General features: G+C 40.2%; 1 protein-coding gene across 1 annotated transcript in view; it reads right to left on the reverse strand.

The window, feature by feature from the left end:
• AVL9 (AVL9 homolog (S. cerevisiase)) overlaps positions 1 to 14282 on the reverse strand; it is a gene marked incomplete at its 5' end in the record, with an annotated part of 29266 nt that extends 14984 nt beyond the window's left edge. Inside the window, 9 exons of the mRNA XM_014541105.1 lie at positions 571 to 1106; positions 1452 to 1521; positions 3448 to 3486; positions 4641 to 4681; positions 6502 to 6568; positions 7520 to 7609; positions 10398 to 10469; positions 12131 to 12216; positions 14150 to 14282. Of these exons, the coding sequence (XP_014396591.1) occupies positions 571 to 1106; positions 1452 to 1521; positions 3448 to 3486; positions 4641 to 4681; positions 6502 to 6568; positions 7520 to 7609; positions 10398 to 10469; positions 12131 to 12216; positions 14150 to 14282 (1134 nt within the window). The remainder of the gene's footprint in view (positions 1 to 570; positions 1107 to 1451; positions 1522 to 3447; positions 3487 to 4640; positions 4682 to 6501; positions 6569 to 7519; positions 7610 to 10397; positions 10470 to 12130; positions 12217 to 14149) is intronic.
• Between the last annotated feature and the right edge of the window lie 331 nt (positions 14283 to 14613).

Raw genomic sequence — 14613 nt, forward strand, 5'->3', positions numbered from 1 at the left:
CTATGCAGTTTTTCCTTATAAGATTACAGCTTTTGGAATTGTAGTATTTGATATATATTCATTAAGTGTAATCAAGACTGTCTAGCCCTAGCTGGTTTAGCTCAGTGGATAGAGCATCGGCCTGCAGACTGAAGGATTCCGGTCAAGGGCACATGCCTGGGTTGCAGGCTCAATCCCCAGTAGGGGGTGTGTAGGAGGCAGCCAATCAATGATTCTCTCTCATCATTGATATTTCTCTCCCTCTCTGAAAAATCAATAAAATATTTTTAAAAAACACTGTCTAGAGTTTCTCCATTCACCTTTTTTTCACAGATAAACCTGAATGATTAAAAGCAGACCCCACTCAGTGATGGCTGACCTCACATTTACTAAGATTCCAAATTCTTTCCAGTCAAAACCGCCTGAATTAATTCCCTATAGTCTTTCAACTATAGTCACAGATGCCACCACAGTACACATTTGGTATGTGTTTTAGTTTTCAAGGAAAATGTTCAGATCTGAAAATGCGTGCAACACGAAAAGCTAAATTCTGAAAGGACGCTGTCAGTCTTTAAGGACATTACATGTTACCTTTGTGAAGATGGCCAGGGGCATGCCATACTGGTCCTCTTCCAAACCGGAAATTAGCCCTGGGAGCAGGACCACCTGGCCCATATTAGCTTGAGGTTGTACAGTAATTGGAGCACTGTCTGAGGGCACCGACTCCCTGGGAAATGAGTTTGTCTGTTCTGACCCCACATGGTCCCTTTCTTTCAAGGTGGGTTCCTCTAAGACACTAGGATCCAAGGTCTCCCAGTCACTTTCTGAAGACTCTGGAGATGGACGAGAAGGAGGTTTCAAATACGGACTGGTCTCACCGAGTCCCTGCCCTTTGCTGCTGTCTTCTACTGGGAACAAAGGTTCTTCCGTTGTGATGGCAGCATCTCCACCGTGGTTTCCTGTCGGGATTTTCTTGACAGTTTCCGAGTTGGTATATGCAATGTTAGGAGCAGACACAGACACAAAGTCATCTGCAGGGGGGTTGTTTTCCTGAAGCCCAGCATCCTCAGACATACTCTTTCGAGGCTTGTACTGCGAACAGTCCCTGAGACCATGTTCGATCATGCCTAGAACATAAAAGATGGGAGGACAGCTCAGTTTATAATGAGGAGGAAGAAAGTAAGAGTTGTGTATTCTATTCTAAGCAGCAGAACTCTCCTATAAAAATGTTACGCTTGCATACATTCCAATGAAAAATAATGAAAATGTCAGCTCTCCTATAAAAATGTTAAAAGCTATGCTTGCATACATTCCAATGAAAAATAATGAAAATGTCAGACAACACAAAAAAAACTACTGCCAAAACAAAAATGTGATATTAACCCTGATGAGTTTATCCTTCAACACTTTTACCACTGAAAGTTCCAGCACAAGCCAAACAACAGAAAGAGTAGATACTGCTACCCTCTTACCTGGAAAAAGGGATAACACAGTCATCAGGGCACCCACCAATTTATTCACTGGAGAAATATAAAAGAGAACCTGAAATGGATTCAATGACAATGAAATTAGAACATCAGAGTCCACAATGATACTTAAAAAAAAAAGAGGGAGAAAGAGAGGACAAAACTCTTCTTTACAGAAGATTAACAGCTAATTAATGACAGAATTAGAAAATCACCAGGTAAAGATTACCAGTGGACGTTAAAACTATTGTGAAGGGTTGCTGGGCAACAGGATACTCACAGAGATTCAAATTCATCATCCCATAGGTAATCTATTAATTGTAAAGGGAAAACCAAGTACCTGACTATGAAGAAATCTGGCAACCACCACCTTAATCAAACAATCAAACTTCACATCATCAATAATAGTACAGGAGGTGGGTGGGAAGAGATCAACCAAAGGCCTTGTATGCACATATGCATAACCCATGGACACAGACAATAGTGTGGTGAAGGCCTAGGGTGGGAGCGGGGGTGGGCTAGAAGGGGTCAATGGGGAAAAAAAGGAAACATATGTAATACTTTCAACAATCAAGATTTAAATAGTACAGTTATGGGCCCCTTGAAGTGGTACCCTGAAGATACACCACCACTTTGGTCCTCAGATTAAAAAAAAAAACCCCAGCCCTGACCAGTTTGGCTTAGTGGATAGAGCGTCAGTCTGTGGACTGAAGGGGCCCAGGTTCGATTCCAGTCAAGGCTCTCTATCCCTCTCCCTTTCTCTCTGTAAAAAAATCAATAAAATATATTTTTTTAAAAACCAGTTTATAGGACATTATTATGACATATGTGGAAATTTAAAAAAGGACTTCGATATTAGGTATCGTTGATTGTATTAGTGTTAAATTTCTTCAACTTAAAAATGATATTTTGGTTATGTAGGTATATACCCTTAAATCTTAAGAGATATATCCTCAAGTATTCAGGGATAAAGTATCATGATATCTACAAATGACTTTAAAATTATTATGATTTGGGGGGAAACGAACATATATAAAGCAATAATGCAAAAGTGACAAAATGTTAACAACTGGTAGATACAGATGAAGAGTGTAAAAGTGTTCACTATATTATTATTCTATCAACTTTTCTGTAGGCTTGACGTTTTTTAGAATAAAAATTGAGAAAAAAATCTGAAACAGGATTCAGTTAGCTATTGCATTGAAACACTGGTAATAATTAAATTAGTTGAAAAAAAAACAAGTAAAGATTTGCTTAGGTGAGTTTTTTCTTTTTAAACAGTTACATCATTTAGTGACACTAAAGTGCTATTTCACAAAGCATAGCACGCACAATTGTGTTCTCCTTACACACTGGTCTTCTTTAAGGAGTAGCTTGCAAGCAAGAAAGTAAATCTTGCATTAAAAAGGATGTCCTTATTCTATTAAATTGATATAAAGAATGTAGGGGTGATTTGCCACATTAGATAAAGTTTATCTTATCATAAATGCCATTGCATGTAACTAGGCTATTATTTTGCAAAACTTTTGTTTCAGATACATATATCCATGTGTGCTCCAGGTTGCCATGTAAAAAACATTTTTTTTTATTATGGGTTGCAATAAAAAAGTCTGAAACCTGTAACTCGACAACAAAAAATAAACAACCTGATTAAAAAAGAGGCTATGGACTTGAACGGACATTTCTCCAAGAAAAATATACAAATGGCTGACAAGCACCTGAACAGGTGCTCCATCTCACTAATCATTTGGGAACGCAACTCAAAACCAGGAGATCCTGCCTCACCTACTAGGATGGTTACTATCAAAACCCAGAAAATGACAAGTATTGATGAAGATGTTGAGAATAAATAAATAAAATAAAATAAAAAAGAATGTGGGCTTCAGCTCATCATAATTTGATAGGCAAAAACATTAGTTTATACTTTATTATTAGTTTTAATTGTAGATAGTATTTAAGAAATGTCAATAAATGTTAAATATTCCATCCCGCCAAATCTCACCTTTTTTTCAAGAAGAATTAATTTAAACAGAATTAAGACCTAAACAAAAAAAGAAATACTGCTTTAAAATAAGGAATGCAAGCCTATTATTTATTTGCCTTTTCCTGTCTGCAAAGATATCATATATCATTTAATTAATAATATTAAAATAATTACAGTGCTTTAAAAATTACATTGAAAATCATGAATTTATACTAAGAAATTAAATATTATCTGTGTCCTCTAAAAAGTGTGAAAACCACTTAAATCTCTAACAAATTGTGTTTTTGAAGGAGTTGTGCCATTTTTGCTTGAAATATTGCAAGCTCCTAAAAGGGTGGAAACTACTCATTTATTTCTGAACTAGAGGCCCGATGCACAAAAATTTGTGCAAGAGTAGGCCTTCTTAGGGTCCCAGGTTCGATTCCGGTCAAGGGCATGTACCTTGGTTGCGGGCACATCCCCAGTGGGGGGTGTGCAGGAGGCAGCTGATGGATGTTTCTCTCTCATCGATGTTTCTAACTCTCTATTCCTCTCCCTTCCTCTCTGTAAAAAGTCAATAAAATATATTTCAAAAAAAAAAAGAGTAGGCCTTCCTTTCCTCTGGCTGCCAGCACCAGCTTCCCTATGGCACCTGGGACCCAACCCAGGCTTCCCTCCTCTGGCCACCAGCAGGCTCCCGGGACCCCGGCTTCGTCGGGAAGGACACCTGGAATGATGTCCGGAAGACATCCGGTCTAATTAGCATATTACCTTTTTATTATTATAAATATGTCCAGAGCATTCACCCAACAGATACTAAGTAAATGCTTGTTAAATAATCAACGTGTGCAGGCCCTAGTCAACACATGTTTCAGTACTAAGATCAGAAGTAATACATATAGATATTCTACTGGAAAATGTTTCACTCGTAAGGCAACAAATAAAATATTCTGCAAGATTAAAACATGTGTCTTCCCACTCTAACTTCGTGGTACCTGAAATTACAAAGACAATGGTAAAAAGTACTCTATCCTATATCACTGACAGTATTTGTATACATTTAGAAATTTCTCTCATACAAGCACTACCAGCACTTTTGGCTCTGTGTCATCACGAGAGATGTCTTAGAAGAGCTGAGACGTGGTTATGCCACAATCTGCATTTGACCGTGTAGCACATGGAATCTGCCCAGTTAAATGAACACACTTTTAGGACAGAAGTTAAATACATACCTTGTGTCGAAAATGAAGCACAAGATCCCGAGGAGACAGACCTACAAAGTTAACAGAAAAGGAACCTGTAACTACACCCTGCTGTGTTTGTTGAAAAAGTTTTTTTTCTCCTCAAAGGAAAGTCAGGTGAAAAAAGAAAGTAGGAATATGCAAGTATTAAAATATTATACAGTATTTGATCACGTATACATGTACTCAGAATTTATCACATTACTAACAGTCAAACACAGCACTGCAATGATGAAAAGGCAGAACTGTCTGCAGTGATGGCAGTATCCTAAATCTGGGTTGCCCAATCCAGTGGCCACGGAGCCCTTGAAATGTGCCAAGTGGGACTGACAAACTAACCTTTTAATTTTATTTAATTTGTATTAAGTCTAATATAAATGTAAATACTAGTCATGCCCTGGCCGGATGCTCAGATATGATCCCCAGTCAGGGCACATACAAGAACCAACCAATGAATACATAAATAATTGGAACAACAAATCAATGTTTCTCTCGCTGTCTCTCTCAAATCAATTTTAAAAAAAAAGAAGTTAAATGTAAATAGTCACGTCACTAGTGGCCACTGCTATGGACAGTGTAGCTCTAACACGTCATGCCCTGGCCGGATGCTCAGGTATGATCCCCAGTCAGGGCACATACAAGAACCAACTAATGAATACATAAATAATTGGAACAACAAATCAATGTTTCTCTCGCTGTCTCTCTCAAATCAATTTTAAAAAAAAAGAAGTTAAATGTAAATAGTCACGTCACTAGTGGCCACTGCTATGGACAGTGTAGCTCTAACACTTTCTCCCATTCTATAAACAAACGTCTTACAAATGACACAAGCTTAGAGAGCATGAAGCTGGTACTAAGGTGGAATCAATCATTTAAACGTGCTTTTTTGCTCACTACACTCCATAGGCTATTATTTCTGAGTCACAGTCTTCTCTGATCATTTGTCAGAGGACAAGAGAAAATAATTTAGAGAGAAATATGTTCTCAGAATAGGAATTTTGTAACCAGCTTTTGTAGCACAGGATTACAAAACTGAACTACCTGTTTGGCGACTTCATGCTGAAGTAGGAACTGAGTGGGCATAAATCACTTTTGTTTTAATCATGAAAAGGATATTTACTGAGTGCCCCCTGAGTACCATGGACACTAATGCAGATTCTGGGTTGTCAAATAGTGCAAATTACACAAACCCCCAAGTTGGAAAACCTTAAAATAGAAAAGTGCTAAGCAGATCTCTCTCTTGCCCTCCCTCTCTGTTACACCATGGAATTGACCTGGTCAGCAGTAATGTAAGGAAAAGAAAAAAACTTCCATTGTTATTCTGAAAAGCAGAAATTTCCTTAAACAATAATAGTTGCGAATATTGGTACAGGTATGTTATACTAATGAACAAAATAAACTGATGAATAAAATAGATCCAGAGGCATGGATACCTGGAACAGACTGACAGCTGTCAGAGGGGAGGGGGAATGAGGGACTGGATGAAAGAAGGGGAAGGGATTAGCCAAAGAACATACATGCATAGCCCCTGGACACAGACAACAGTGTGGCGATGGCCAGAGGGAAGGGGGTGGGGTGGATGAGGTGGGGAAAGGTGGGGAAAATGGGGACAGCTGAAATAGTGTCAACAATTTTAAAAAAGTAAAAAAAAAAAAAAAAAATCCGGTTATAACCTTTGCCAATATAAATACTGGCTAAGAAGATGTGTAAGGAAGCAGCAGCATCAAACGTTGAAGAGTTTAGATCCATACAGAAATGTAATTCTGATCATGAAGTTTCACATGCAACTAACTCGGTGCGCCAAACGAAAAGAAGTGCGGACATTTCTTCCCACTTGTCAAAAGCTACTCACCAAGATACACTTGGGACCCCTCCAATGACGTTCCTCCCAAGGAGCTGTTCATATGTTCATAGAGTTCCTACAAAACACAGATTCCGTTTAGACATTTTGGGCACTGAATTAGAACTATGATGATCAGGAAGAAACTGGTTCTTTAGTTGAGGCCGTTTGTTTTGCCAGGCCCTAAATGTATTTCTTTTTATTTTTAAATATATTTTTATTGATTTTAGAGAGGAAGGGAGCGGGAGAGAGAGATAGAAACATCAATGATGACAGAGAATCATTGATCAGCTGCCTCCGGCATGCCCCCTACTGAGGATCGAGCCTGCAACCGGGAATATGCCCTTGACTGCAATAGAACCTGGGCCCTTCAGTCCGCAGACCGATGCTCTATCCACAGAGCCAAACTGGCTAGGGACAGGCCCTAAATTTAGAAACAATCAAGGTCTCTCTGAAGACTTGCCTTGCTCTTTCCATCCCTGCCTCTACATTTTAGACCTTGATTCATTCACATGGTGCTAAGGACTCCTGGATAAATTGCCCCTACTTCCCTGATAAATACCTAACTGTCCTAGTCTCACGAGAATCCATGAGAGACCCATGTTCTGCCTATTCATGGCAGCCGTGAGAAAAACATGCTCTCCATTTCAATGAAACAGTCATGGAGTTTTCCAGGGTTTTGCAATGGGGTTAGGAGCCAGAAGCCGGATACATAAGCATCCTGAGCAGGGTATTAATAAGACAAGCAGATTTGGAGAAGCAATGCCATAGCAAAAGGGCTTTTATTAATAAAACATTTATGTCAGTTGCAGTCATTTGCATTATTTCCTAATAAAAGGCAGTTTGGTTGCATGTAATAGGTATGAACTGTACATTTTGGGCCAATCCCTATCCCTTCAATGTTATTTTCAAAGAAGAATGTCTTTCTTAAGGTAATAAGTGATTATCTTTCACAATATTACTGACAGGATTTACTCGATTCATCCATCTGTCTTCAGCCAAACAGGTCTGCAGAGGGGTACAAATTTACCTTTAGAATGGAAATTTGGGAAAAATCCTTCTCTTCAAAATATGCATGTGTAATGAGCTGAAGTTTTGCTTGGAGCAAGCCATAGAGAGGCTTAAAGAAAAAACAAAGAAAACTGCCATTAGTATGATAAGAGTTAAAAACCAACACCCCACAGCCTTTCAACTTGAAGAGAACAGGAAGAAGGAAGTTAGTAACTCCCAACGTCAGGATCCTATTATTCACCACTGAGAGCCCTGACCTCACTCCTGCCGGCTGCCTGGCTGCGCTGAGGTGCCGGACCCACTCAGAGGGCAGAGGTTGAGTGTGGGCACCAACCTCCTGGGTCTCCCCGTCACTCAGCCGCACAACTGGGCACGTCACCCCTGCATACCTGCTTGTTGCTGCGAACAAGGGTATCTGAAAAGACAACACCTTAAGGAGCTGCTTTCAGAATCAAACAACCAGGGGGAAGCACTTAGTAGAGTATTGGGCACCCAGGAGGACGTAGATGTTAGCTATTATTCTCATGATTCGAATCATAGTCTAGTTCTGCACACGGTTCTGCTGGCTTGTGGAGACATTTAACCATCCTGGAAGCAGCCAGTTCTTACAGCTAGTTGAACATCCACAATTAAACTTCCGTTTTCTGTCCTCTGTGGAGGCTTATCTCTAGTCTGTGTCCTCTCTCATGATACTTTTCTATATACTTGGACAAAGTTATTCCTTAGTTCTTAATTCTCCTATTTAAGACCCTCTCTTACCATTTCCATACTTTTATTCTTAATGTTCTTTTCTAGATGTTTTCTGATTTCGGTGTCCTTTTTAGGATGCAGAGACCAATGCTGCATATATTTTTTAATTAATTAAGACAGGTAATACTGGACCAGTTCCCCCACTACTCCCAGTATTCCTGCTACTATAATCATCATTACCATCTGCGTATAAAGTCAGCATATTTTAATCCATAGACTACCATGCACCATGAGCCACCGACCACCTCAGTGTGAGCTGGCTCTCCCCACTCCCCATGCCTGTCTAGAGACAGACAGGACGGGTTTTCAGCCCAATTTTACCACTTAGTAGTTATATGTCTACGAGAGACAGTTTTCTCTGAAATGTATCGTTATTTGTAAAATGAGAACAGTAATACTTATATCTCACAGTTGGTACAAGGATTATATCTAAAATGACAATTATATCTAAAAAGTGTCTGATATAGAATTAATACCTGATACATAGTCACTAGATAAATGACATTTATTTTCATTATAACTGTTCTTTGAAGAATGATTACTGAGTAAGCTTTTCAACACCTTGCATTTGCTTTAATACCTAGTACTCCTATGCTTTCTTTTTGTTGGTCATCTGACACAATATAAAAAAAGGATTTCACTGATGTCTATATTTCAGGCCACCCTTCTAGAAACTGTACATGGATCAGGTTAGCAATCTACCACTTTCCTGATATTTATAATCATTCCTTTCCTTGACTATTCTTGCCCTATACTTAAAATTACTGTCTAGGAAGAAATATTCTGATCTTCAAAATCTTATTGTTAAGGCCAGTAAGTGTTAAATTATTATTATTATTCAGATATTTTCTTTGTTTTTAAACTTAGTAATAAAAACCAAGATAAATTATCTCCTGCAAAACTCAACTTATATTAAACAAACTACATTTAAATTGTCTGTGGATATAAGAAATTGGATAGTTGCAGGAGAGATAATTGAACAAAATCTACACACATTTGGTGACTAAGCTAGTAAAATATTCTCATCTTTGGTTTAGGTTAATGGCAGAAACATCTATACAATAGGTCCTCGGATTACGTCAGAGATCTATTCCTACGGTGCAACGTAATGCAATTTTCACCGTAAGTTGGAACCCACCTACATAAGCACCTACGTCACTCACATGGAGCACATACACAGCAGTAATGAAGTGAAACAGCAAAAAAATTTAAAAGAAAGATAACAATTCCTGACCTTTACTTGTGGTAAATAAATAATAAAAAACATAAAGCACATATGTACATATGTCGAAATGACGGAATTTTTTTTTATATAAATAAATGGGAGATGGCGACACAACAACGAAACGACATACGTCTAGTCCGATGTAACCCGAGGACTGTCAGTATTCAGTAATCATATAGATCTAAGGTAATTAACATGATAGAGATCTGGATTTTCCCCACAAAGGAAGTTTGGGTATTATATATTACATGTAGGCTTAGGTATCTGGTGTTATTGGTAAAGGTGTTATTATCCCATTAGTAATAAAAGTGGAACATCACACTTTTTTCCGTGATTTAATGAAGAGAGATATAAAAAAGTAAATGTTATATATTCCTTTAAAAAAATAAAGTTAAAATGATGATACACTTGCATCTGATCAACTTGTACACAGAAGAAGCAATTTAAAGCACTGTTATAGTGCATTTCATTATGTACTTCCCTTCCTCAAACATTTTCAGTTTTTAAAGAGCAGGTTAAGGCTACAATTTCATCATAAAAGAGTCATGCACTTCTAGTATCGTCAATAAAATCTGAATATGATTATAGTACTTTGAATGTTAGTAAAATGTTATTTATTCAAAGTCTTGGGAACAAAACAAAAATGTATAAATGAAATGTACATTTCGATCAAGTGCCACCTCCTTCCCCACAACCAATCTATGAGATCTTCTCTGGCCTCCTTTTGGGTGGAGGGCAAATGAGCATGAAACTGCTGAAGGGCAAAGAGAAAGAGGAGCTGCGAGAGCCTAAATATCGAGCCACTGGAGAATCTGAATATATTTTCTGGATCTGTCCTTAGACTAACAGTGCTGATCCTCGAGTGGGAATCTGTCATGAGAGTTTAACAAACACGTTAACAGGGAGCGATCTGGTCTCTTACCAGCTTGCTTAGAACACAGACGCTTTTCTGCACGGTCTCTCTGGTGACATCTGCATGCCGGACTTTCAACGCCTATTACAAATAGTCATTATCAGAAATACTTAAAAATAATCATTCTTCAACATAAAAATAGCAAGTAGATAGAAGAAACATTTCTTGCATTTGGTTAATTACATTCAAAAAGCATTTATTGAGAAACTCAGAAAATATTTATTGGATGAATAAGTGTCCGTCGGCCAGGGCACTACGTGCTGGAATATGGCAGGCGAAGGGAACAGTGAGAGACAGTCTGTATTATGACGGGATTTACAGTCTGACGGAGAATACTTTATGTGCAAGTTGCCACACTCAATGCAAATCAACCATCCTTGCTCTGGTTGTAAAATGGGCTGCCCTTTCGGAACCACTGTTTCTGGTGAGAAGGAGATAGTTTAAGAGACGACAAAACAGCTTTGTGAAGATGTCTGTCCTCGGCACCTGGAGTCTGTTCTGGAGGCTGGTATTGCAGCCAGCTCTGAGCCGGGACGCATGCCTCCAGGATCCCGAGGGTGACCGTGTGAGCTCTCTCCTGCTCTCCGCTCACAGAAAACAACCTGATGAGATCGGCCGCAGGCGAGGCTGTGAGGGAAGTGAGAATGACTTCCCTCCCTGTGCACTGCCTGGCAGCTCCCGGGATCTGTCCTGAGGACCAAGGAGCTTCCCTGCCTTCCACTGGCTGAGGACTAGTGGTCGCATGAAGCCGGGAGTGGAGCCTTCCCTCAGTCTGTTTCTCCCTCTCTACCTTGCTTGGGTTCATTCATCAGATCCCACCTCCTTCAAAGGGAATTCAAGTCCTTCTCTTAGGCTCTGGGCCCCTCTGATAGCTGGCTTATCTGTCTGGTCATCAGAAGAGGCTAGAAAAACTTGGAGGAAAGGGCAGCCCCAATATACTCGGGAGTGGGTCAGACCCGGGGGAGGGAGACAGGCAGTATGAACTGCCACCTCAAGGTTACGCAGAGCATGGGAACTGCTGATGAAACTGTAGGGGAGAAAAGGGAGTAAAGGAACGGGCTCCCAAGAAAGGACAGTAGCTCAATTCATTTCATAGAAAAGCGTGTAAGGGTAACAGTCTGTGAAGAAATCAAATGCACAAAGCTACCATACAGAATCCCTCCCGCAAAACCCCAGGCTGCTCAGAAGCAAACCATAAAAGGGGAAGCTGCCCACCGTGGTGCATGTGAATTTATTAATTAGAGCTATTAAGCTGGCAAGTAGTTTAAGAATGATCACAATCTTAGCCATAGATAATTAAGATAACGGGCAAGTAGCTTGGAGCTACTCTAAGTACTTTCTACTACTTCTAAAATGCTGCTTACAAAAAACAAAAGACACCCATTACCACTCCATTTTTCTAAGTTATACACCAAACACGAGAAATAGGAAGTTCAAGGACACCATGAAATTTAAATACAGTATTTTGCAGACAAATGACTAAGTTTGGTATCACTATCTGAAAACAATGTGCAAAATATTACACGATACAAATATAATTATACTCACCCATATCAACTCACAAAGACATTTATGTGAATAAATTGTTACTACTGGGCAAACAGCTACAAACTGTTTATAAAAATTTAAAAACAATATCACAGATCCCACATATGCATGTCCCCAAATTTTACATTTTAGGTGGGCTATAGCTAAGAAAGAATTTTCAAGGTTTTTTTTGTTGTTCACTGTAACTGTCGTACCTTGGCTTCAATCTGCCGATAGCAAGAGATACCATATACGGTGGCTCCATTTCCATTTCTGGGTGGCAAGTGAAAAAACACAGTATCTAAGAGATACACAGAAAAAAGTAGATACTAAAGTGATTACCCTTATGAGTGAATAATGACACTGAAGTTATTATAATGCAGTCATTACAAACAAGACTGTAACGAACCCGTGCGCACTTCCTCCCAGCGTCACTACCACCGGCTGTGAGAACTCCTCTCACGGCCTTACAGGACACACCCATCACCAAAGCACAGCAGGCTGAATCAGAACAGGTCTCACTGGGACGACGATCACTTATCTCAGAAAATACTTGGATCTATACAGGATTCTTCCAGATTAAAACAAAACGGAGAATTGAGAGACTAAAAGCAATGCATGATTCTTGACCAGAAGCTCCTGAACGACTGGGGAAATCTGAACACAGCCTGGGTATTAGGTGGCATTATGGACTTCCTGACAAATCTCGTGGCTGTGATACTGATATTGATTATCCTGGGAATGACCTTATTCTTGGAGATGCATGCTGAAGTAATAAGAGCTAAGGTGTCATGATATTTACAACCGACTTTCAAATAGTACAGGCAAAACTGTACACAAACACAAATACAAAGAACACTGTGGAATATTCACTATACTAGTCTTTCAACTTTTCTGTATGTTTAAAAGTGTTCATAAGTCAAAACATTGGGATAAAAACATCTGCAAGGTTAAAATACGATATTTAAAGTTTATTAACCTGCATAGTAACATTTGCTCCATTTCATCGAAAATTAAGCAGGTAACCCAACCAAGTTCAACCTAGTCTTTTGGTAGAGCTTCTCGTACATGATAAAATGTCGTTCTTCACGAAGCCTGCCAAAGCACTCATTACGGGCGGCAGGAGGCAGTGCTGAGCCTGCAGCAGTGCTCTTTGGGGTGTTGCTGGTCTGCACATGCAGGCAGGCTCTCAGGCAGGGCGCTGTGATGACAGTGGCCCCGGGGTGGAGAAGCAGTGTGGCTGTTTCCGGGTGGGCCCTGGGGCACGACCTTGTAAGTTTGCAGTCTGCTGGTGCAGGTGAGGCCTTACGTTTGCCTGAGAGGAGTCTGAAGTATAAATGCAGGAAGTGCTACCAGCAGTGAACATCCTAATCTAGCTAATCACTTACTTTGGCCAGGTTCCTGGCAAGAGAAGCCAAGGTTCACCAACCGTTACAAGGCAAGCCTGGCGCTCAGCTGGAGATCCTCTGGATCCTTTAGAGCAGTGGTTCTCAACCTTCCTAATGCCGCGACCCTTTAATACAGTTCCTCATGTTGTGGTGACCCCCAACCATAAAATTATTTTCGTTGCTACTTCATAACTGTAATTTTGCTACTGTTATGAATCGTAATGTAAATATCTGATATGCAGGATGTATTTTCATTGTTACAAATTGAACATAATTAAAGCATAGTGATTAATCACAAAAACAATATGTAATTATATATGTGTTTTTCGATGGTCTTAGGCGACCCCTGTGAAAGGGTCGTTTGACCCCCAAAGGGGTCGCGACCCACAGGTTGAGAACCGCTGATTTAGAGCATGAGTCAGCTCCAACCAGATTTTAAACATTTTATAATTAAGCACAATCAACTGTCCTCTCATTCATTCATGTATTTATTTGTTTGTTAATCCTCGCCTGAGGATATTTTTCATTGCTTTTTAGAGAGAGTGGAAGGGAGGGGAGAGAGAGAGAAACATCAATGTGAGAGAGACACATAGACACACTGATTGGTTGCCTCCCAAATGTGTCCTGACAGGGGTGACTGGGGCAGACCAGGGATCAAGCCTGCAGCGGAGGTACGTGCCCTTGACTGGAATGGAACCCGAGACCCTTCAGTCCGTGGGTCGATGCTCTATCCACTGAGCCCAACCGGCTAGGGCCAAAGGCATTTCATTTACAAAGTACTTAGCATCTAAGATGTCTTGTCACATTAAAAAATGACACTAACTGCCCCACCGCCTGTTCACGTACCTTCCTGGTAGTTGTGTGCGCCATCTGGTAAGGCCAGGAAGGGCAGGTACTTCCATTCCTCAGGTATGGTGGGGCTGTCGTGTCCATCTCCTGGAATCAGGGGCGGGTAAGAGAATTCCACCTGAAATGGAGAGGAATGTTGTTAGCCAAAGGTTGTTGATCAAAGGGAGAATTTTATCTTGAAAGGCAGAAATGCTTTTAGACGCTGAAGAACAGGAGTAAGGGCAAGCCACACTTGCTGATGTCATGTGACATTATCAGCAGACCTATGGGATAGAGCGGGAGGGGGAGGGAAGGAAGAAACAAGGAGTAAAAGGACTTGTACGCCTCTCCCTCTTTCTGATTTAACAGGCTGCCACATCTTAATGTGCATAGGAGGGCGGTGGTGGTAGTGAGTGGGCTGAGATGTACATTTGGGAGCTGTCAGCAGATAGGTGGTAACTGCCCCCATGGAGCCCTGAGGA

The sequence above is a fragment of the Myotis brandtii genome, unplaced genomic scaffold, assembly GCF_000412655.1.
Source record: "Myotis brandtii unplaced genomic scaffold, ASM41265v1 scaffold260, whole genome shotgun sequence".
Lineage (NCBI taxonomy): Eukaryota > Metazoa > Chordata > Mammalia > Chiroptera > Vespertilionidae > Myotis > Myotis brandtii.